At 36.4% G+C, this 25,641-nt stretch overlaps 1 protein-coding gene across 3 annotated transcripts in view; it reads left to right on the top strand.

The window, feature by feature from the left end:
• DNAL1 (dynein axonemal light chain 1) overlaps positions 1 to 25,147 on the top strand; it is a 49,447-nt gene extending 24,300 nt beyond the window's left edge. For all 3 annotated transcript variants that reach the window (XM_079909065.1, XM_079909063.1, XM_079909064.1), the window contains 4 exons: positions 4,744 to 4,799; positions 14,817 to 14,943; positions 15,819 to 15,959; positions 18,831 to 25,147. In XM_079909065.1, coding sequence (XP_079765191.1) covers positions 4,744 to 4,799; positions 14,817 to 14,943; positions 15,819 to 15,959; positions 18,831 to 18,871 — 365 coding nt within the window. In that variant the 3' untranslated portion in view covers positions 18,872 to 25,147. The remainder of the gene's footprint in view (positions 1 to 4,743; positions 4,800 to 14,816; positions 14,944 to 15,818; positions 15,960 to 18,830) is intronic.
• Positions 25,148 to 25,641: the final 494 nt, after the last annotated feature.

Here is a 25,641-nt window from a genome sequence, read left to right as displayed (position 1 = left end):
GCTACAGCTTTAATTTAGACCCTCATCATCTCCCCCTTAGGTCATATTTTTCAAATGTTTTTTACCACTTCCCACAGTAAGAAATACCTTTGAATTAACGACTCAGTATATATATATTCGTATGAATACACATAGCAAATATAGCATATGCATATGAACTGGATTAAAATTTGTAAAACAATAGTTACCCTTATAGCATAGGTTCCAGTATAAATTTTTTTAGCGTGATTTCATTGTTTTTTAAATGCTTGTCACAACCCACTAAGTTGATTTCACATGACCCACAGTTTGAAAAAACACTGCCTTACAACTTCTGTTATAGCCTCCCAATTGATCTCCTTGTCTCCTATCTTTCTGTTCTTCCATTGACCTTCAGCACTGACACCAGAGTTTTCTTTTTAAAAATATTGTTCTCATTATCATTCCTCCAGATCAGAGATCTTTAATGCCTCCCCTTTGCCTAGTAAAGACCAGATGCCTTAAGGTTGCATTCAGGGTCATCTAAAAGCTTGTGACATCCTCTTCACACCCAAACATATAATTCTTTTTTTATGACTTTGTGCACTTGATAGTGCAGTGCTTTTCATTGAGAACAGCCCCTTCCTCTAGCAGGAAAACCCTACAAGAAACAAGATTAAGAATGCCAAGTTTAAATGTCATTTAGAGGGAGACCTCTGAAGACTTCTTTAATCTCCATCATCATAATAATTACTCTTTCTTGGGAACATTTATAACAGTCTACCTTAGATTATAATAATAATTACTTACTTCATATAGTTATTGTAAAGATTAAATGAGTGGTGTGCATAAAGTTCTTAGAATAGTGCCTAGTGCATATAAATGCTCAAGAAATATTAGCTGTTATTATAGTTAGTGAGGAATATGTTCTGTCTCTTCAGATAATGAGCTCCTTTAGGGCAAACATCACATCTTATTAATCTATCTTCTATTCCAAATCTCCATTCCCCCCAGTACTGTACTCAAAGTTGCACTCAGTATTTATATAGTGCTGGAGAGGAAGTGTTTACTATTAGAGTTGTATATAAGATGATTCAGTCTATTCCATTTTTCACTGACTCATTAAACAATTTATGTTTCATTTTATTCCCTATTCTTTGTCTGTATTTGAAATAACTTGCTTAAAGGAGACTAAATTGATAACATTATTTATCAGTATGGATAACATGCTTTTCTTTCATAATGACTGTGACAATATGAAAATGAAAATATGAAAAACCTATATAAGGCTGGTAATGGGTTTGAACTCATATTCTCTTTGGTCAATTAGTAGTGACTCTCAGGAAAGTCATATGAAGAAGAGTTCCAAAAATTCAGTGGAAAAGAGTACCTTGATCAATTATTGATATCTGATGTAGGCATGGAATGAGAGAGAATAGGCATTTGTACCATGTATTTGCTATATTTGATGCATCTCAGTTTAGTTCTGCTTATAACAAATGGTATTTCTGCAGTCTATGGAGAGAATACACTTTGTCTGTGACTATGAAGCCAACTGATTCATGCAAAAGATTGAATATATGACGCTAGCTTGCCTCCCACCCCTTTCCTTTCATGAGCACTATAGTCTTACCTACTACACTGTGATAAGAGGATCTGAAATAAGTAGGTATTCCTATTTAACAGCAGGGTTATAAGGCAGAATAACTCTAACAGCAATATATATTGTTTCAAAACTGTGACTAGAAAGCTGTATGACATGACTATGTTCAAAACTGTGACTAAAAAGCTGTACAATGTGAATACTAATACTCTCATATTAAAGATTAGAAAGTAAAGTTTCTTGGTAAAAAGTATACTCCTTTAGTTTACTAAAACTTTAAGATATTGTTTTGATTTCATCAGGACCTAAGAAGAAAAAAACAGTGTTTTCCTTCTAGTGGTGCTCTCTACTTATGCAACATATAAAATATGGAAAATATATAATTCTGTAATGTTAGAAGAGTTAATCTATTAAGTTTGATATCATAATTTACTTCCCCATACAGCAATAAGATCTCTTTAGACTTTCATTGCCATTTTCATGTGCATTTTTTAAAAAAGGAGTTGTATATATTTAAGTTAGATACTATCTTTAAAAGATTTGTATATATCTGTTATCTCTAATTTCTGGGATCAGTTCTTAACTTAGTTGACCTAAGTGTATTTTGACATGGATGATTTCTTTTCTCTCTGAAGCAATTTCAATATTGGATTTCTAGGACACTGTACCCTTCTGAGTTTCTCCTGCCTTTTTGGTTACTTCTTCCCAGTCTCATGTCCTCAAATTTTAAATGTTGGAGTATCTGGGGACTCAGTTCTTGGATCTCTTCTCTTTTCTGTCTTCACCTACTCCCTAGATTATCTCATCCAGATCATGGCTTTACCATCTACATGCTGATGGCTCCAAAATTTATATCTCTAGTCCATACATCTCCTCTGAACTCCAGATTCACACATTCAGTTGCCCGACATTTCCATTGGATGTCTACTGGACATCTCATACTTAACATGTCCAATACTGAGTCCTGATGTCCTTCCCCAGCCCTAGTTAACCCAACTTCTTGTGTGTCTGTCTCAGATAGTGACAACTGCATTCTTCTAGTTGCTCAGGCCAAACTCCTTGGTAATTTCTTGACTCCTCTCTCGCTATATATGCCTGATACACACACACACATACATCATTTATTTGTACTTACCATGGATTAGGCCTTGTGCTGAATATTTTAGACAACTCTCTCATTTAATCCTTATACTCTTATAAGGTAGATCCTATACTTCCTCATTTTACATATGAGAAAACTGAGATTCTAAGAGGTTTGGTTACTTCCCTAGAGAGTTAGGATTGGAACTCAGTTATGGATTTGTGCTCTTAACCATTGATCTATGGATGTTATAGAACAGTGCCATCCAATAGAATTATCTGCACTGTACCAATATAGTTGCCACTAGCCATATGTAGCTATTAAGCTCTTGAAATGTGATTAATGTGACAGAGAAACTGAATTTTTTTATCGTATTTAATTTTAATTAAATTGAATAGCCACATGTGGTTAGTAACTACCATACTGGACAGCATAGTTATAGAAGTTTAAGTTGTGAAAATTAAATGTATAACTTATGCATAAGTAATCACAGTAGATTTTTAGGACAAAAGTGAGGTTTCCTGTGTTTTACTAGAAATCTTTTATTTTAATTTTGAAAAATAATGTATGTACATGGCTTTATGCACATAGTTCAGAAGAGGGTACAGTTAAAAATGTCTTCCTCCAGGGACTTCCCTGGTGGTCCAGTGGGTAAGACTCCACGCTCCCAATACAGGGGGCCTGGATTCGATCCCTGGTCAGGGAACTAGATCCCGTATGCATGCTGCAGTTAAGAGTTTGCATGCAGCAACTAAGAGTTCTCATGCCACAACTAAGAAGCCCACATGCCTCAACTAAAGATCCCTCATGGGCTTCCCTGGTGGCGCAGTGGTTGAGAGTCCGCCTGCCGATGCAGGGGACATGGGTTCGTGCCCTGGTCCGGGAAGATCCCACATGCCGCGGAGCGGCTGGGCCCGTGAGCCATGGCCGCTGAGCCTGCGCGTCCGGAGCCTGTGCTCCGCAACGGGAGAGGCCACAACAGTGAGAGGCCTGCGAACCGCAAAAAAAAAAGAAAAAAAGATCCCTCATGCCGCAATGAAGATCCCGCATACTGCAACTAAGACCCGTTGCAGCCAAAAATAAATAAGTAAATAAATATTTAATAAATAAATAAATAAATAAATAAAAATAAAAATATCTTCCTCTGACCATAGACTGACTCTCAGTTCCTCCCCCAAACCAACCACTGTTTCTACTTTTCTCTTCCAGAAATAGCCTATATATATAAAAATAGAAACATTCTTTTAAAAAATAAAAATAGACATTTTTTAACCAATCACAATCTAATTATTTAAAAAAATGAAAGCAAAAGATTTTTAAAATACTGATTCATTTGATTTCACTTCTAATCCTTTGTGGAGCAAGGTGGACCAAATATATTTTCTATTTTCTAGTGTAAGTCCTCATATTTTAAGAGGTTTGAAATATATATGCTCCCAAACTTAAAGTTCAAATATTCTTTACTCTTATTTTATCCTTGTAGTATTAAAACCATGCATTTCAAATAGCTAACCATTTAAAATTTAACACTGACATGATGTGCAATTGTAGTGTTTACCTTAATGATATATCTATGTTATTTCTTACTTGATTACCATTTTTTATTAATACAGCCTTTTTTTATTATATAAGAATATTTATTATATAAATGTATTTTTAATTAAAAAAAATTTTTTTTTTAACTTTTTGGCTGCATTGGGTCTTTGTTTCTGCACATGGGCTTTCTCTAGTTGCAGTGAGCGGGGCTACTTTTTGGCTGCAATGCGTGGGCTTCTCAATGCGGCGGCTTCTCTTGCTGTGGAGCACGAACTCTAGGCACAAGACTTCAGTAGTTGTGGCACACGGGCTCAGTAGTTGTGGCTTAAGGTCTCTAGAGTGCAGGCTCAGTAGTTGTGGCACATGGGCTTAGTTGCTTTGTGGCATGTGGGATCTTCCTGGACCAGGACTTGAACCCGTGTCCCCTGCGTTGGCTGGTGTATTCTTAACTACTGCACCACCAGAGAAGTCCCTATATAAATGTATTAAAGCTTTATTATATTAGATTTATAACAATTGTGTAATATGATTCTAATAAACCAAAATTGTTTTCTTTCCTCTACAGAAAACTTGAGAATATTGTCTTTAGGAAGAAACAACATAAAGAACTTAAATGGACTGGTAGGTTGTTATTTATTACTTAAAAAAACATACACTCTTTTTCTTGAGTATGCAAATAATACTTGTCTGTTGCAGAAACTTTACAAAATAGAAAAGCAAATATAAAAATTACCTATAAACCACTGCTAACATTTTGATTGACATCTTTCTTGCCTTTTTTTCCTATTCTTTGGTGGGTATGTAGAGAATGAAATCATACCATATATATTGTCTTGCATCTCTTTTTTTTACTTAGTATATAAAGATCATTTTTTCCATGTCATTCATTCATTCAGCAAATTCATTCAATATATTTCCTGAATGCCTACTTTTAGCCAGGCACTGTTCTAGGCACCAGAGATACAGCAGGATATAAAATAAAGTCCTTGCTCTCATTGAATTTAAATTATAGTGGAGGGAGACAGACTAGGAAATAACTGCATAATAATACATCAGGTGGTGATGAGTGCAGTGAAGAAAAACAAGGCATATATATTCCAAATAGATAATTATTTCCATTAAATTTTACTGTTAAAAATTATCTCAAGTTTCTGCCTGGCCAGAAAATTTTAAATTCTAATTTTATATTTTCCTAATTTATATATTTTTCCAAATTTATGTTATCTTCCTATGTGGTTAACATGTCATCTCTATCTTTGTAGCATTTATATGGATTTTATGGTGAACGTGGAATAAAATATAATTATTGATTTAAGAAAAACAAAAACGAGGCATATAAGAGAACGTAGATTGATGGGAAGTCCTCTCTAAAAGTGAGAATGTAGGCTCTAGAGCTGACCAAGGGACCAGTGCTCCAGACTGGTGAGGGACAGCAAGTGCAGATGTCTTGAAACTGAAGCTCCTTGGTATGCTTGAGTAAGAGCAAGAGTTGAATGAGGGAGAATTGTCCTCTGTGAGGTTGGAGAGGGAGCCAAGAACCAATCCTTATAGGACTTGGTAAGATTTTAGATTGTTTTCCAAGTGGCTTGCAAAGCCATTGGAGGTTTTTTGTTTTGCGGTACGCGGGCCTCTCACTGTTGTGGCCTCTCCCGTTGCGGAGCACAGGCTCCGGACGCGCAGGCTCAGCGGCCATGGCTCACGGGCCCAGCCGCTCCGCGGCATGTGGGATCCTCCCGGACCGGGGCACGAACCCATGTCCCCTGCATCGGCAGGCAGAGTCTCAACCACTGCGCCACCAGGGAAGCCCCATTGGAGGTTTTTGATCAGAGGATTTTATTTAAGTTTTTAAAATAATTTTCAACCATGCTTTTTTAATGACAGCATAATATTCTATTTTATTGACGTACCATAATTTATTTAAATAAGTTATTATTCGTTATTTATTTACAGTTTGGAGTTATTATAATCAATGCTGTTATAAATCTCCTTTTATCTATATTATTGCACACATCTATGAATAATTCCTTGGATAAATTCCTTGAAATGGAATTGCTGGGTCAAAAGTATGAATTTCTTTTAAGGCTTTTGTGACATATTATCAAGTTATCCTTTGGAAAGCTTGTAACAATTTATACTACCATCAATAATGTATGAGGATTTTCGTTTCCCTTTACCAACCTTGGGCATTTTTAAATTTTTTAAAGTTTTTGACAGTGTATTTTATTTGTATATTTATTGGCCATTTGAATTTCCTTGCTAAGTTGAGATGAAACAATATTGTAAAACTAGGCAATTTCAGAAAAGATGAAACAAATTTCTTTTTCTTGTGTACGTTCCCCAAAAGATAATAATTTTTTTTAAAGTGCTGATTGTTATCATAAAAACCCTGAAATATTTTGTAACTTGGGTTTCCTGTCCCCCTCCCAAGCCCATTAATTCTAGCCGTTCTTCATAAGAGTCAATGAGGCTGAAACTGCAGTGCTTCCCAACAATAACCTCCCAAGACCAGACAGGCTAAAATGACCATTCCCCTCCCCCACCCATTACAGAAACAGCCAAAACATGTGAATAGGAGTCAGTGTTCAGAGGTGCAATTTTGGAATTATCTTGAATTATCTGATAATATTCCCACATCTACATGTCTACTTACTGACATAAATTTATGAAATGCTTGGAAATTCTTAGAGATTACATTCTGTAGTTAAATAAAGGGAGTTTTCTCCCCCAAAACAATAACCAGTAGATGAATTATTTGCTTTCTAGCTAGATGTGATGAATAAAATCCTAATGATCTATAAAAAAAATTTTTTTTGATGTTCTAAATGATTGGTAAATGTAACGACATTTTGCCTTCTCTTCATTCTGTGAGCCTTAGATGGTAAAAATGTCATATATAGGGACATTATTCATAATGGATAAAATATTATAGTACAAAAATTCAGAATTTATTATGCTTCATGCTAAACATTACTTTGAATTATCTGTAAAGGAAGAGTTTGCAAATAAATATACCCCTAAATTTTTAGGGCCAATATGATAAATGCTTGATGTTCCCCCAGGTATTTACAGAGCACCAGATTCTCAACTATTGATATGGTGTATAATTTCTCCCATGAAATGTAATATATACCTAGAAACCACAAAGAAATTGTAAATATAGGATTAAAGACATGTATGGAGATATTATCTAGCTGAACCATCACTTACTTAGATCTCTTTACTTTCTATAGACTGCTATCAATAACCCCCAGCAGTTGGTTTTTTCCCCAGGATGTGTGTATGTGTGTGTGTGTGTGTGTATACACACACCAAAAACATTTAACCAGTCCAAAAGCTTTACTACTTATGCAAAGACTAAAGAAAAATATGTCTGCATAAGGATACAGATGGTGGACTTCAAATAGGGTCACATGCTGAGTTATTCATCTAGACACATCAGCCTCATAGCATGATTTGAATAGCTGCCTCAGTAAGTTACAAATAACTACTCTAATATGTGAAACATGGAATGTTAAATTGAAGAAAAGGAGTCTATTTAAAACTACTTAGGAAAACTATTAAGGTACATTATAAGCCTGCTCTTATATGTGATTGGCTGGCCTCTGCTTTCCTTTCGGATATCATTTCATATTACTCTTCTTCCTAGTTGGTAATCTCCAGCCACTGGCCTTCTTTCTCTTTCTTGAACATGCCAGGTTCATTCCCACCTGAGGACATTTGTACTTGCTGTTTTCTCTGCCTTAAAAAACTCTGTTACCCTGGATTTCCACATTACTGGCTCCTTAACTTTCACACTTCAGTTCAGATGTCACTTCCTCAAAAGAGACCCAACTATCCTATATCTAAAGCAGTCCTCTAGGCAATAACTCTTATCACCTATAATTTTTTTCCATTTTTCTTATTTGTTTTCTTTCCCTCTCTCTGTCTCTCCCTCTGTCTCTGTCTCTTTCTCTCTGTGTCACACACACACAAATTCTGATAAGCACGTCAGTTCTGTTCATCACCATCTACAATGGTGCTTTATACACGTAGTAGGCACTCTATAAATATTTATTGTGACTTAATAATGCTTTGTAATATTACTAATTAGAAAAACTATTAGGTTAAAATTTTAATTCTAAGAGTAATAGATGTAATTGTATTTAAAAAACAAATCAAGCAATTCATAAATGTATGAAATACACTGTGAAAGTCTTTCCTCTCCCTACCTCCTCAAGTCCATGAGGTAACAGAAATAATATTGGTATACTTTAAATTTTTTTCTGTGCACAAATAAACAGATATCTGTGTGTGTGTTTGTGCATGTGCATGCATGTGAGTGTGTGTGTAATATATATTTGTACTGATAATATGCTGGGCATATTTTTCCTGCTTTTTCATTCAATAATATATCAGGAATATCCTTCCATGTAAAAACAGGCAGATTTAATGCATTCTTTTCAATAGCTGTTGTTTTCTACGTTATCAGTATATGGCAATGTATTTAACTATTCATATATTGCTGAACATTTAGAGTGTTTCCAGATATTTTATTGAAGAAGGGGCGTCTGTCTGTCTGTCTCTCTTTTTTTTGCTATTACAAATCATGCTGTAGTGAACATCTTTTTACATATATCCTTTAGCAGTTATTTGAATCTTTACATGGGCTAGATTCCTAAAAGTAGAAAAGCTGAGGTTATTTTTGTGCATTTAAATTTTTGACAAGTACCTCAGATTGCTCCCACAATGCTTATGCCAGTTTCCACTTCCATCAATGGTATAAGGGTGAGGATTACTCCCTCCACCCTCAACATCCCTGAGTATTATCCATATTTTTAATATTTGCCAATATGATAGGCAAAAAAGGAGTATTACATTGTTTTAATCTGTATTCTTTAGTTAGTTATGACTTCGAACATCTTTTTATATACTTATTGGTTATGCATGTTTCCTCTTTTGGAAATTGACCTAACATTTTTTACCCATTTTCTACTTTTATCTTTTTCTTATTAAATTCTAGGCACTCCTCAATATTCCTAATATTTATCCGGTATTGATAATGTTATTACTATTATTGTTGTTACATTTATGAACTGTGTAGCAGACTCTTTACATGCATTATCTCATTTGAAACTCACAACAAGTAGATAATATCCTCCTTTTAAGATAAAAAATCCTCAGTCCTCATTTTAAGATAAAGAAACTGAGGCTCAGATAGTTATGTAAAATGCCCAGGTATAGTGAACAGGCGCTGTTAAACACTATTGCTGAGATGAGCAGTCTGTCAATAGCTATCAGTGTCTTCAATGTGTATTTACTTTGTCCCAACTATTCTATATCGAAGAGTTTTTCATACTCACATACATGAACAAAGATGGTGGACCAAGTACATTCATTGAAATATAGCTTGTATAAAAGACTGCAACAATCTAAGTGCCTATCAGTAGTAGACTAGCTAACAAAATATATCAAAGGGGAAAATGAGGTAGGACTTACCTATATGTGCTGAAATAGAATAATTTGCAAAGTATATTATTATTATTATTTTGTGTGTGTGTGTGTGTGTGTGTGTGTGTGTGTGGTACGCGGGCCTCTCACAGTTGTGGCCTCTCCCGTTGAGGAGCGCAGGCTCTGGACGCGCAGGCTCAGCAGCCATGGCTCACGGGCCCAGCCGCTCCGCGGCATGTGGGATCCTCCCGGACCGGGGCACGAACCCGTGTCCCCTGCATCGGCAGGCGGACTCTCAACCACTGTGCCACCAGGGAAGCCCTGCAAAGTATATTATTAAATGAAAAGAAGCAAAGTGGATATTTCTATGTACCTATATGCACAGAATATTTCTGATGATAGCTGTTACCTCTGGGGAAGGGAACGGGCGTGGGTGAGAAAGAGACTTTTCATTATACTTGTTTGCACTATTTGATTTTTGTTATGTTGTTATCTTGTGTGTTACTCTTTTTTAAAAAATATTTTATATTTTTATTTAGGTGATGATTATGTATGTTACTCTTTAAATTAAAAAAAAAACAACTAATGATCCCCCCTCAAAATACGAACAAAATATTTGTGCACTTATATTCATAGCAGCATTATGCACTAGTAGTCAAAAGATGGAAGCAACCCAAATGTCCATCTACAAATGAATAGCTAAACAGACAAAAGAAAAGATGATGAAGGAGAGAAAAAGGGCAGGAGGGAAGAGGAAAAGGTGGAGGACTTAGTCAAATCTAGGTAATCTGATTACAAATTCCATACTGCAATTTAATGCAAAGTTTTCAGAATTATTTAATATATTTTCTCTTAGTTTGTCACTTATCTTTTTACTTTATTCATAGTTGCCGTATGGAGTTTTAAAATTTTTATTTGTCAAATCTTTATAACAACTGTGTTTTGTATCTTATATAGAAGGTCTTCACTTCTAGATTATGAAAAAATCATCTTATATTTTCTTTTAGTACTTCTATTATTTTTTAAGTATAAATTTAAAAAGTTTATACCTTTAAACCATCTGGAGTTTATTTTTGCAAATTGCATGTGATAGATATCAGACCTGATTTTTTTTCCTCCAAATGGTTAGCCATATGTTGAAAAGTCTCCTTTTCCTACTGTTTGGAAATGCCACATACTAAACTCTTGTATATGCATGGGTAGGTTCCTGGATGGTCAAGTTTTTTTTTTGCGGTACGCGGGCCTCTCACTGTTGTGGCCTCTCCCGTTGTGGAGCACAGGCTCCGGACGCGCAGGCTCAGCGGACATGGCTCACGGGCCCAGCCGCTCCGCGGCATGAGGGATCTTCCCGGACTGGGGCACGAACCCGTGTCCCCTGCATCGGCAGGCGGACCCTCAACCACTGCGCCACCAGGGAAGCCCTCTTTTTTTTTTTAAGGCTAATCCTTTTGGCAAGTGCTTTTTATTTATTTTACTTATTTATTTAAAATATTTATTTATTTATTAAGGTGTGCAGGATCTTTAGTTGTGACATGCAGACTTCTTAGTTGCAGCATGCAGATCTTAGTTGCGGTATGTGGGATCTAGTTCCCTGACCAGGGATTGAACCTGGGCCCCCTACATTGGGAGCATGGAGTCTTACCCACTGGACCACCAGGGAAGTCCCTCAAGTTTCTTTCTGTTTGTTGTTTTACCTATATATTTCAGCTCCAATATCATGTTGCTTTACTTTTCTTTCACTTTATAATATGTTTTGATATCTATTGAGACAGGTCCTCTCTCTTTGTTCAAAATATTTGTGGCTTTTCTTGGACATTTATTCTTCAAGAGAAACTTGAAAATCAGTCTATCAAGTTTGTAAAAAATAAAATCTCATTGGAAGTCTTAGTAGAGTTGCATTGAATCTATAGATTGACGTGGAGAGAACTGATTTCTTTTCATTTTAGAAAACCGAACCTCTATACCTATCAAACAGTAACTTCCCATTGTCTCCTCCCACCAGCTCTGGCAACCACCATTCTACTTTCTGTCTCTATGAATTCGACTACTCTAGATATCTCATATAAGTAGAATCATACAGTATTTGTCTTTTTGTGACTGGCTTAGTTCACTTAGCATAATGTCCTCAAGGTTCATCCATGTTGTAGCATATATCAGAATTTCTTTCCTTTTTAAGGATGAATAATACTCTGTTGTATGAATAGACCATATTTTGTTTATCCATTCATCCATCAACAAACCCTTGGGTTGTTTCTTCCTTTTGGCTGTTGTAAATTATGCTGCTATGAACATGGGTATCCAAATATCTCTTTGAAACCCTACTTTCAATTATTTTGGATATATGCCCAGTAGTGGGATTGCTGGTTTATATGTATTTAATTTTTGGATGAACTGCCAAAATGTTTTCCATAGCATCTGCACCATTCTATATTCACACCAACAGTGCACAAGGGTTCCAATTTCTCCATATCCTTGCCAATACTTGTTATTTTCTGTTTATTTGACAGTAGTCATCCTAATAGGTATGAGGTGCTAGCTCATTGTGCCAGCCTCCTTATTTTACAGAGTTAGAAACTAAGAAGAGAAGTGATTTATTCACATGCAGAAGCAGACCAGTTTGCTAAATGCCTGTTCATTCAATGTACCGTTCTCCAAAGGGCTAGTTTATTGAATGACAGATTTCACTGAATTGAGTCACACAGACTTAGCCAGTTTTTATTGATTAACATTCACCAGATTGCTTCACCAAAATTTTGTCTTTATTACCTACTTACAAATATATAGAAAATTGTGTTGCTTGGAATGGTTTCAACACCTTTTAAACTTTTCTTTAAGATTTTATTTAGTATTAATTTTAGTGCAGCTGTTTTATCCCAGCTGTTAGATTTGTCAGTCCATCTTTGTAGACTGTCAGTTTCATATTTTAGACACTGATCACTTCTCAAATGATTAAAACACATAAAAATAGTAATCTAATTGAGTTGGTTAGTGAATTGTTATATTTAGGGAAGTAGGAAAAACAGTGGAATAGATTGAAAACGTACTGAAAGACAAAACTATGCCCTGGACACCCAAAATCTATACAACATTTGTTAGTCAATATACATAAGAAATTCTCATTCTGCAATGAGAATTTATATTCCCAAGTCAAGTCCCCAAATGCACAGAAATTTGGTCATGGCAGAACAGCTGCATCCAATTGGCTGAAAATTAACCGAAACTCAATTAATGCTTGTAAGGAATGAACAAAGCACAACAGACATCTTCAGAAGTTATCCTGTCTAAAGTAATTTCTGTCCTATCCTATCTAAAACAAATTGCTATAATTTGTAAGTAGTTAACCAATTTTTCAGTAAATCAGTAAAAGAGTAAATTCAGCAAATTGGCTGTTTGGAGAATTGATCAAATTGGCTATGTGAAAACTGACCAAGAGTCCTCATCTGCACATGTAAAACGACACTAAGTAAGTGGCAGAACCCAGAATTGAGCCTAAACTTTCTAATTAGTATTATTTAGTCACTATTTTTTCTGCTGCCTCACACTTTCAGTGCCAGGATGGACTGATTTAAAAGTTTCTTTTACTTTGAAATTGTTGTTTCTCCTACTTAGAAAGTTGAAACTAAGATGAATTGTGGGCCTTGGGATGACACACAGAACTAACTCAGACCACTCCATTCTCAGCTTTTCCCCTTGGTTCCATCTGTATGGAAAATGCATTAATGATCTTTATCCAGAGTACGTTTATTCTCTTTATAGTCTTTAAAGGGACAGTTATCAGGACATAGACCTGGGTCCTACATTCTAACATTACCATGTGGATGTAGGTAAATCCTTTTGCGTTAAGAGGGGATTGAACATCGAACTGATTCTGCCTAGTCACTTTTTTGTTTTTTAAGGAACAAATAATCACTACATTTTGTCTTTTGTATATGAAAGAAGGAAAAGTTTTTGTGCCACTATTGGTTGTATCTAGCATTTAAGAGTCAGTATGACATAATCATTATAGTATAATGAAAAGACTATGGTTTTTTTTTTTGTTTGTTTTTTTTTTTTTTTTTTTTGCGGTACGCCGGCCTCTCACTGTTGTGGCCTCTGCCGGTGCGGAGCACAGGCTCCGGACGCGCATGCTCAGCGGCCATGGCTCACGGGCCCAGCAGCTCCGCGGCATGTGGGATCTTCTCGAACCGGGGCACGAACCCGCGTCCCCTGCATCGGCAGGCGGACTCTCAACCACTGCGCCACCAGGGAAGCCCAGACTATGGGTTTTAAGTTGAGTTTTATACATCAGAAAAAATAAGGTGAATTGATGCATAGATAGCAGGATGGATAGATGGACCAGATATGTGACAGGAAAAGGATAGTAAAATGTTAATGGTAGAAGCTGGGTAGTAGATATATGGGTATTTACTATAATATTCTTTCAACTTTTTTATGTTTGAAAGTTTTCATAATAAATATTTTTTAAAAACCCTGAAATTTAGACATAGGTCTACTATTTAATAACATTGTTGGGAATTCCTTGGTGGTCCAGTGGTTAGGACTGCGTGCTTTCACTGCCGTGGGCTTGGGCTCTATCCCATCCTGCAAGCTGCGTGGTGCAGCCAAAAAAAGCATTGTGATCTTAGAAAAAGCCCTTTATCTAGAATAGAAATCAAATAACCTGCTTTGCCTATCTTAATTAAATAAGGATCAAATAATACAATGTATAGGGAAGTGATTTGAAAAGTATATTATTCAATAAAATTGATAAAATAGGGCTTCCCTGGTGGCGCAGTGGTTGAGAGTCCGCCTGCCGCTGCAGGGGACACGGGTTCATGCCCCTGTCCGGGAAAATTCCACATGCCGCGGAGCGGCTGGGCCCGTGAGCCATGGCTGCTGAGCCTGCGCGTCCGGAGCCTGTGCTCTGCAACGGGAGAGGCCACAACATTGAGAGCCCCGCGTAGCGCAAAAAAAAAAAAAAATAGTGCTCTTATTTCCCCTCTTGGTGGTTTCAGTAGGTATTCTTAGTTCAGATCAGTTTGAAGAGAGGAAGAAAATGTTCTACTTGGCTTTCTTAATGAGAAAAAACTCCCACACAGCCTTCAGCTCTCCTGCCAGTGGACAGGTTGGTCTCAGTTCTCTCTGAAGGCCATTGTCTTTATGTTTATGAGGAAGGGGACAGAAGGAAAAGCTTAAAAATAAGTATGTAAATAAAATTGCTTTCTTTTTCAGGAAGCAGTAGGGGACACGTTAGAAGAACTGTGGATCTCCTACAATTCTATTGAGAAGTTGAAAGGGATCCATGTAATGAAGAAATTGAAGATTCTTTACATGTCTAATAACCTGGTGAAAGACTGGGGTAAGTGAGGCTGGCTCTTTGCTAACCTTCTACCTCATGTTTATAGAAAATAGCCCTATAGGGAACAAGATACGAAATGGGGACATTTCTTTCTAAGCACAGAGGGAAATAGCTATAGGAGTTCCTATATTTCATCTAAACACTTGAAATTTACATTTAAATATTTACTTAGAATGATTATAATTGAATAGGTCCTGGTCCTATTAATCATGAAAAAAATTAAACTATTGTCCAAAGGCCAAAAGGAATCGGTTTAATAATTCTTGGGTGGAAGACTTATTTAACATATATATTGCTTTTCTTTTTTATTGTACATTATCCATTTAGCATTTTAAAGCCCTATTGTGTGCCATGAACTATGCCAGGCTGTTGAGATACATAGTTGAATAGGACATTATCCCTGCCCTCAAGGAGTTCACAGCTTAGTGGGAAAGATTAGTTTATGAGTTAATAATTAGAAAACTGTGTGATAAGTTCTACAATAGAGGCTTGAATGAGTTGCTTTAAGAATTTAGAGATGAGGGAATGGTAGAGACAAAGGCAGTTTAGTTTAGCTGATACTGATGTAGTACAGTATAGAGAAGACCTGTCACTGGAGATTGATTTGTTGATTCTGAACCTCATTTCCTCTTCTTATCCCATCCTTAGATTAGCATAAAGGTAGAAGAGGTACGTCTCGCTTTCCCTCCCTTTCCATAATGTCTTCAGAGAATGACTTCATATGGTATAATGTCCCCTACTTCCTTCAAAATCTTAAACAACGAATTGTTCTGAATAGTCACAAACTGAGGGCTAGTGATACTGGGATTCACCCTTCAAAATCATAAGAGTAAAACTTGTCATTTTAATATGGAATGTATTCTTTGTACTTGTAGGTGAATTTGTGAAGCTGGCAGAACTACCATGCCTAGAAGACCTGGTGTTTGTAGGCAATCCCTTGGAAGAGAAACATTCTGCTGAAGGGAACTGGATTGACGAGGCAACCAAGAGAGTACCCAAACTGAAAAAGCTAGATGGTGAGTGACTCTGGGCCAGCTTGGAAATGTTTTCTGGGTGTAAGAATTGAATTTGTAGCACGGAATCATGAAAAGGAGCAAAACTAAAGAAAATGATAGGTTATCTCTGGTCGCCAAGGCCACTTCTGTCTGTAGGAAATTTTGTGGTCCCAGTTTGGGCCAGAGTGAGATGAAAGACTTCTAGAATATTTAGACTGGTATAAGATCATCCCTAAACCAAAAGCTTATAAGAAAGCTGGGTTTATTCTCAAGTCCCAAATGTATTATTTTGCAAAATTATTAGACATAAATAGTAAGGAGTTGCTTTTTCACAATTGGATCAAAATTGTAATGTTCTCTCTCCCTCTCCCCCCTAATTTTAGTTTCTCAATACCTAAGAAAGGTGAAAATGTCAGGAGAGATCCCTGACTGACTGGGTTCAAGTCCCAGTTCTAGCTTTTTTGTCATCGGGCTGGTTAATTCATCTCACCAAACTTTGTTCTTTTGTCATCTGAAAACCAGAAATAATAAAAGAGTCACAGACCTCCCTGGGTCTTTACTCCTTCCAGTGGTCCTATGAGGAAGCCAGGCCATTTTTACCTTAAACCTACAGAATGTTATATATCAATCATATCTCAATAAAGTTGGGGGGAAAAGATAATGAACATATATATCACCCCCCAAAAATTTCCTTTTGCCTCTTTGTAATCCCTCCCTCCTGCTGCTCACCACCATCCCTCCCAAGGCAGTCACTGATCCGCTTTCTGTCCCTATAGATTAGTTTGTATTTTATAGAGTTTTATATAAATGGAATCATGCAGAATGTTCCCTTTTTTCCCTCTGGCTACATACCTAGCTGTAAAATAACAAAGACACTAGACTGCCTCTTGTGGGAGGTACAGGAATAAACAGGAAGAGGCAAACAGGTTTCTTAGATACTGGTGATGTTCTGTTTCCTAAATTGGGTGATGGGTATACAATAATTGGTTTTGTTACTCTTTATTTACATTGTATCTATATGAATGACTATTTCATAAGTTAAAATAAAATAGAACAAAAGAGAGGGTACATTAGAGCCTTGGACTTCAGCCTTTTTATGTTCAACTTTGACCTCTAGAAACCATTTGAAATCATTTGTCTTCCTTTCTCATTGTGCACAGGAAGTGAACCCTTCCATTAAGAGTGGAAAAGAATCCCTTATGTAGACCCTGAATAGACCAAGCCACATTATATACAGCCTTTTGGACCAAATATTGACTTCAGGCCAATCTGAACAGCCCCTAGAAAAACCAGCTGGTGTATCCTAAACCAGTGAGATGGACCAGAACACAGGTGGCCACAGCTGCTAGCTTGCCTCTTTTTGCTCCTCTTCAGTTGCTTGTAAGAAAAACTGAGGGGTGTTAAAGAGCTAAAATGAAAAAGACAGACAATACCAAATGTTAGTGGAACATGGAGCAACTAGAACTCTCATACCCTGCTGGATAGTAATGTAACTTGGTATAACTTTGGAAAACTGGCATTATCTACAGAAGCTCTACATACATATCCCACATGACCCAGCAACTTCTCTCCTAGCTGTATACCCAGAAGAAAAGAGCATGGATGTTTACCAAAAGACCTGTATGACAATACTCATTGCACCACTATTTTAATAGCTATAAATTGGAAACAACCCAAATGCCCAACAACAATAGAATAGACAAGTAAATTATGACATATTCGTACAATGGAATATTCACCAGCAATGAGAATGAATGAACTATAGCTTCACACAATATACATGAATCATATAAACATAATGTTGAGCAAAAGAAGCCAGACACAGAGCGCACGCTACATCATTCTATTCATATCAGTTTCAAAATCAGGCAAAATAATCCATGGTGTTAGACATTAGGATAGAATGTACCTTTTGTTGGGGGACAGTGACTGGAAGGGGACCTGAGGAAGTTTTGGGGGTTCTGATAATGTTCTCTTTCTAATCTGGGTGCTGGTTACCAGATGTGTTCACTTTGTATACATTTATCAATCTGTACACTTATAATTTGTGTACTTTGTATGTATATTTCAATAAAACATTCACTACCCCCCACAAACAGATGCTGTGGGGAGTACAGAGGGGTAAGACTCTGCTCGTTGCCATAAAGAAGAATCACACAGGAAGAGGCACTGGAGATGGCTCTTAATTAAGGGTAGGGCCTAGATGGAAGGGGTGTTACGGGGGGCATTCCAAAATGGAGGAACTTTGTTAGCCAGGAGTCCAGAAGTAGTAGTCTGCAAGATGAGTTTGGGAGACAATGAGTTGATCAGTTCATCTGGAGTGGAGGGTGACTGGCTGAAGAGTTAAGACTGAACAGTTGACTAGGGTCAGATTGTGGACATGCTTCAAATGCCAGAGCTCAGAAATGGCTGGCTCTTGGGCCAGTGAGAGCCTGCAGATGTATTTTATTTTCTGTGCCTTGGTTCTTTTTATTTTTTTCCAATTTATCCCCAGTGTTTAGTATTTGGGGGAGTAACATAAAAATTCAGATTCTGGCAATACTGGGATTGCGTATTTTATTGTGAAAAATGAATATTTCTTTGTGTTTAACATACAAAGTTTTTAGTGTGTATAGGGCCTTATTTTTCTGCCTGGTACCTGTAGGCATTTTTATTTGTAACTCTGTATTTGGGGACCTGAATATTTGTAATTACTTATATTAATCCATTTGGGAATTCTCCTGAGAGGCTTTTTGGATAATTAGAAATTTAAAAGATTATCTTATGATATTATTTTTATTATGGCACACTTCTCAGCATCTCAGAACTCCTCAGGTTAACAGAAAAATATTTTCAGTTAGAATTTAACAATCTCTTGAGAATGACCAGTAATAATTTTCTTTTTCATTTTAGGTACCCCAGTAATTAAAGAGAATGAGGAAGAAGATAACTAACACCACATTTTCCACTTTGTGTAACTTATTTAAATGTCATAAGAACAATAGATAAGTTTTGTATAGTTGTCTATTTTAAAGATTCTGTGTGGGGCAAATGGTTCTTAAGATAAAACAAATCTTTCATTCCTTTTTTTCTCATAACCTATTCAGTGTTTCTCCCCCCAAATGATAACACCAACTTTATATAGTCTAGTGCTCTTTTTAGAAGCTATAAATTTTCAATTTTTGTCTTCAGTCCCAGTTATGTACTGCGTGGCCCCATCTACTGAAACCTTTATAGACCAGTCATTTTTAACAAAAAAGGAACAAATGTGATTCTTTATTCAGTTTGTTCAGTTTTTTCATTTTTGTTTGTTTTTTTTTTTTTAGGCCAGGCATTTAAATATATACACTTAACTTTTGAATCTGTAGGCCATCTTTCTTGAAGGTCCATCTCTTTATGACTCAGAAGCACAAATGTGTCATGCCTTTGGTTTGGGAAGAGCTCCTCTTAGAAATATAGCAGCAGTCCTAGAATCAAGACTCCAAAGTCCAGTTTGAAAAACTATGGTGAAAAAAGGAAAAATTAGTACCTTGGAGGCCTTATAGCCCATGTTATATTTACTTATTTGTTGTTCCAAAAGTGTGTGCATTGTCAACTGGAATTTATGTTGTGTTTACCTGCATGTCCACTCAAGTCCTGCAAACAGTCAGCCAGTCATTCTGTGATCCAGGTCAGTGGTTAAAATGACTGTTATAATCACTCCTTTGACCAATACTTTGGCCTTATTACACATATGGACCTGATCTTAGGCATACTTTTTGGTTATAGTTCCTTATATTGGGTTGGCCAAAAGGTTTGTTCGGTTTTTTCCCGTAAGCTGGCTCTAGTAGCACTTAGTTGTCTTTAACTTCATTTGAAACAATTTTGTTAGATTGTATTGTGACAGCTGTCATATCAGCATGCATTAAAAAAAAAAACTTATCAAAATTGGTGAATTTTTGTGTAGCCATTTTAATATTGAAGATGGAAGAAATAAAGCAACAGTTTTGGCATATTATGCTTTATTATTTCAAGAAAGGTAAAAACACAACTGAAAAGCAAAAAAAGATTTCTGCAGCCTATGGAGATGGTGCTGTGGCTGATGGAACGTGTCAAAAGTGGTTTGTGAAGTTTCGTGCTGGAGATTTCTCGCTGGAAGATGCTCCACAGTCAGGTAGATCAGTTGAAGTTGATAGCGATCAAATCAAGACATTAATTGAGAACAATCAACGTTATACCACGTGGGAGATAGCCAACATACTCAAAATATCCAAATCAAGAGCTGAAAATCATTTGCTCCAGCTTGGTTATGTGAATCGCTTTGATGTTTGGGTTCCACATAAATTAAGCGAAAAAAACCTTCTAGACTGTATTTCTGCATGCAATTCTCTACTTAAACGTAACAAAAACGTTCCGTTTTTAAAACAAATTGTGGCGGGCAATGAAAAGTGGATACTGTACAATAATATGGAACGGAAGAGATGGTGGGGCAAGTGAAATGAACCACCACCAACCACACCAAAGGCCAGTCTTCATCCAAAGAAGGTGATGTTCTGTATATGGTGGGATTGGAAGGGAGTCCTCTATTATGAGCTCCTTCTGGAAAACCAAACGATTAATTCCAACAGTACTGCTCCCAGTTAGACCAACTGAAAGCAGCACTCGTCGAAAAGCGTCCAGAATTAGTCAACAGAAAACACATAATCCTCCATCAGGATAACACAAGACTGCATGTTTCTTTGATGACCAGGCAAAAACTGTTATAGCTTGGCTGGGAAATTCTGATTCATCCACTGTATTCACCAGACATTGCACCTTCAGATTTCCATTTATTTCGGTCTTTCCAAAATTCTCTCAATGGAAAAAATTTCAATTCCCTGGAAGACTGTAAAAGGCACCTGGAACAGTTCTTTGCTCAAAAAGATAAAAAGTTTTAGGAAGATGGAATTATGAAGTTGCCTGAAAAATGGCAGAAGGTAGTGGAACAAAAGGGTGAATACGCTGTTCAATAAAGTTCTTGATTAAAATGAAAAATGTGTCTTTTATTTTTACTTAAAAACCAAAGGAACTTTTTGGCTAACCCAATATGTTAGATAAGTAAATATATATAAGCAGTAGTTATATTTGAATTCCTAGCCTAAATGTTGGCCATTCATATTTTTTAAAATTTGCCCTACTAACTTTGGTCTGTTGACCCTCATGTTGAGAGAAGTGGCTGTTGTAAGGGTGCAGAACTTGAAAGACTGGATTTGGTACCTTTCAATAAGTGAAATTTAGTATTTCAAAATATATTTTTTCAAAAAGTTTAAGTTAAACAGCTCTTAAAATGAATTATGTATATGTTTGTGGTTGGAAAAGAGATGTTTCATTATGGAATCCCAGGCAAACGGCATTATTTTTGAGGATTGCTTCTTCCGTGAAGCATAGCAGGTGATTTAACCTCAGAATTGCAAAGCAACAGTTGGATACAGAGCTTGGAATTTTTCATATAAGAAAAAGTTGTTTTTGGAAAATGCAAGATACGGTAGTCAGTAACCAGATGAAGTGCATAGTAGGCTGTGACTGAGTCACTGATAGATTGCAAAAAAGATGTCAGAGGCCCTCTGCCATATTGTGCCTAAAGTCCCTCAACCAGAAACTATTGGCTCCTATTTCCCCATTTACTTGCGTAAAACTAGTCAAAGAGGGAAGAGTCATTTTTAAAAAGTGATTGCATAAGTAGTCCTGGCTTTCTGAAGTTTTCAGCTGTCATTTAAGTAGGAATTACATGATTTCTCTGAGTCACTCTGATCAAAAGGGACCACTGCTTTGACAATCAATTCTAAATAAAGGTCCAATACTATTTTTAGCTTCCTTTTGCTCTTCCTTACAGTCTGATAGGAAGAAATCTTTACTCTGACTGGCTTATACATTCAAAGCCTTTGACTTTCTTTTGTGAACCATAGGCAATGAGAATTTTCCTTGGTGATGTTTAAACTAAGAAGACGATCTTCTTTTCTTGTACTCTGCACTTCATCTAGTAGGTAAGCTTAAAGCCCTATTGCTAGGTATGGATGTATTTTCTAAAAGTTATGCTGGAAGTGAATATAGTAGGGAATGAATGAATGACTTCATACTGAATTTATTTATAAAATAACTTACAGTGTTGGTGTTTGGTTTTTCTGAATTCTTAATATAGAAACTAATTTTCTCTGTTTCTCCTTGTTTCTTAATGTCTTTTAATCACTGGTAGTTCTCAGAGAAGTGTAAGGTGCTTTTCTGTGTCCATTTCACACAAAATTCATAATTCAGTTCCACTCAACAAATATCGAATGACTTCTGTGCCTCCTTTTCTTGGAATTAAAGCCAGAATCCATGTTATTAGAAAATGGAAGATAAGGTATATGAAGAAGTTCAGAATATTCTCTCAAATCATTCCTTAAATCATCCTTTACTGCTGCAGATTTAGCTGATGTTAAATGCTTTTGGTTTATGCTTCTCGGATTAGATATTTGACCTACTTGGAAGAGATTGTCTCTGTGCTCCTTGTTTAAAGCATTATGCCGTTTTAGTGGATCATTCGATTTCTTCTCTTCTTATAATGATGGAATCAGTACAGTATTTTAATTTTTCACAGGAAATTTTATTTTCGTCTACCAAGGAATTCAGCTTTCCTCTTTTCCCTAACATTAAGTTTATGGCTGTATTACTAGTCAGGTCTTGAAAGGTTTTTGTGTTCTCTGTAAATAGGCGTTTGTTCCTTTAAACCAGAGTTTCTCAACCTTGGCACTATTAATATTTTAGGCTGGATAATGTTGTGGGGAGGGGGGCTGTCCTTTGTAATATAGGATGTTTAGCAGCATCTCTGGCTTTACACGTTAGATACCAGTAGAACCCTCTCCCAAGTTGTGACAATCAGAAGTGTCTTCAGACATTGCCATCTATCCTCTGGGGCAGAAGGGTGGGAACATATTCGCCCCCGGTTAAGAACCAGTGCTTTGTAGCAACATTCCTTTTTCCAAGGTCCATTTATTTTCACTCTGTAGTCATATGCTACCTGAGTTGTTATTTGAGAGAAGGTGATGTATTTAATAATCGTGGATGGAAGGAAATGGTCACTGGTGTTTTCCTTTGTCATGCTTATTTTAATAATTTTCACATAACATTAGAAACTCAGGACTGGAAGGTTCAACTTGTTTTTTAGCAGGGCCTCAGCTTTTATTGTTTAGCATTCTTATCTTAGGACAGTAATTATTAACCTACCTCTCTCCTACTATCAACAAAATCCAACTTTATGATAGATTTTGCTTTGTCTCTAAAGTTTAACATTTTAAGTGTACTTTAGAAAATGGATCATCCTTCTTAGGTGTTCATTCTTTAAGTATTCATTCATTGTCCAATAATGCACAAATTTTGTAGACTTTAGCAGTCCTTAAATACAGAAAAATATTGTATAAAATTTGGTAATCATATATGAAAGTAGCTGGTGTAGACACTGATTCTGCATGTGGACCGAAGACTATCTGGTCATGATAACTGGCCAGTAACTTGGTATGGTTACTGGATCTATTCCACAAATAGAGGTGGTATAAGACACATAAATGTGGTTCCTGTATAGAAAGAAATTTTGACTTGAATAGATGCTTCTTCTGATACCTCTTACCAGTGGTCTGAAGTGGAATAAAGAGGAGTACGAAATGAATCTTAACTGTTAACTTATTCTCAGAGTTGGTGATGTGTAAGTAGAGTCGAAGGTGGTTATCTATGTGGCCCAGAATCTTCCAGCTGGATTTTTCTTAGGACTAAATGGAAAAAAGTATAGGGCCTAGAGAGGTTGGATTAAATCATTAACTTTAAAAAATTGGGGGGGAAGTGTCAAAGCATCAATCATGAGTGGTCTGATTGTCTCTCTAACTGCAGTCTGATTGTCTGCTCACAAAGACCTTACATTGTTAAGTATTGGTAAAGGAGGAAGAAATAACTGCTAAACTGAAAGTTACCCTTTACCAGAAATTAATTTCTTTGGCACACATTTTCTTTATTTGGGCTGCTTAACGTGCCTGTAAATAATTAAATATAAAACAAGATTCAGTGTAGCAGAGTTGGTGCTTCTGACATAGCTAACTTGACCATATTCCTTAATCTTCATTTTAGCATGAGTGTTTTTAACTATAAAGTAAGTGCAATAAAAAAATTAAAGGTATTTTTTTTAAAAATCACTGAACTTTTAGAAATCCCTCATCTATATCTCTATTCCTGCCTTTTTATCAACCATTGACTTCAAAGAAAGAAAACTGAAAAACTAGACTGAGTCTTACCTTTTTCTAACTTAAGATAAATTTTCACTTGACACTTGGAGAAGTCATAACTGGATTCTAGTTAATTTCCCATATTGGGCAGGTTAGAAGGGAACCAGCCAACCAAATTATGATCTACCAAATTTAACCAGGGGGTGGGGGAGAGTAAGCTATTTTTCAGTAGATTTGCACTTTAAAATGAACTGGATGTTGGTGGAAAGTACTCTCAAAGGGAAGATGGGTAAATACCTAGCCTGCATGTGGATATTAGAGAATCAAACCTCATCCTTGCTCATTCTAAGCCCACCTGAGCAGTAGTTGTGTGTCAGCATAATCAGAGCCAGGATTTCCCTACTTCCTTACTTGGTGTCATTTTCCATGTCTGCTACATTAAGTCATCCCTCTGGGGGTATATCGAGAATTTCCTACTCAGAATAGAAACTTTGTGAGTTATCTTTCCTACATCTATATTTTAAAAATTAATTTAGATGTTGGCTAGATTAAGTTGTGGCTAATGTTACAAGGGTGGGGAGTTCTTTGCTTGTTTGATCAGCAGGGTACCTGCCTCTGAGGTGCTATTGCCTAGAGTGATCAATCCCATCAAAAGACTGGTGAGTTGGTAGCTGTAGAGAATATACATATGGCCAGCTTCTCCCAGGGTGTCAGTCATGATCACGAGCATCACTCCAGAATCTTTGGCTTCTAGAACCAACTCCATTCTGAAGAACATTTTAACATCTATTAATACGTCGGTAATAATCTTTTATATGCAGGAATTTTTGTAGCATGTCTTTATGACTAAACTTACTGTGTTAAATTATTTAGAAATGTTGAGTTTCTGAATGTTATTTTGTGAGATGTTTTAAAATAGTAATAAATTGTGTTATTTTATAAAAAAATTAATGTGTATCTTTTTTGGTTACATGTCCATTAGTTTTACCTAATATAGAGCGACTATGTGAACTTCCAATGATATTCAGTTCCGAAGAAACTCAGTGTTTGGATAACATTCCACACAGCTTGTGTGTGTGAGAGAGAGAGAGGGAGAGAAAGAGAGAATTGGGGATTGACTCATTTCTTTATGCCAAAAATTTTTTTTTCAGTAGTTTACTACCAATGATGACCTCCTCTCTCAAGTTTGTAAGTCTTCCCCAGAAGTTCTCTGGGCACAATTTCAAATGACTAGGATCCTGGAAGGAGCACTTCCAGAGACAGCAAGTTACTACTGCACTTGGTTATTCCTAGTCCTTTCCTGACTTCCAGAAGTGTACAAGGTTAAGGTTGGCTGATAGGCCCTTGATTTGTGGTCTGGAATGACCTGACATTGGCTAGCCCTTTTTTGATACACAAGAAACAGGAAGAACCCAGCAATAAATCACAGTAATATTACACATTTTCCCAGCATATATTCTGTGCTATTATCAGTCAAATGTAATTTTGGTCACAGAATGGGAATATAGTGCAGTTTC

Source organism: Stenella coeruleoalba (assembly GCF_951394435.1).
Source record: "Stenella coeruleoalba genome assembly, chromosome: 2".
Classification (NCBI taxonomy): Eukaryota; Metazoa; Chordata; class Mammalia; order Artiodactyla; family Delphinidae; genus Stenella; species Stenella coeruleoalba.
The sequence above is the reverse complement of the archived record's forward strand: the minus strand, read 5'-3'. Positions and strand labels throughout refer to the sequence as shown.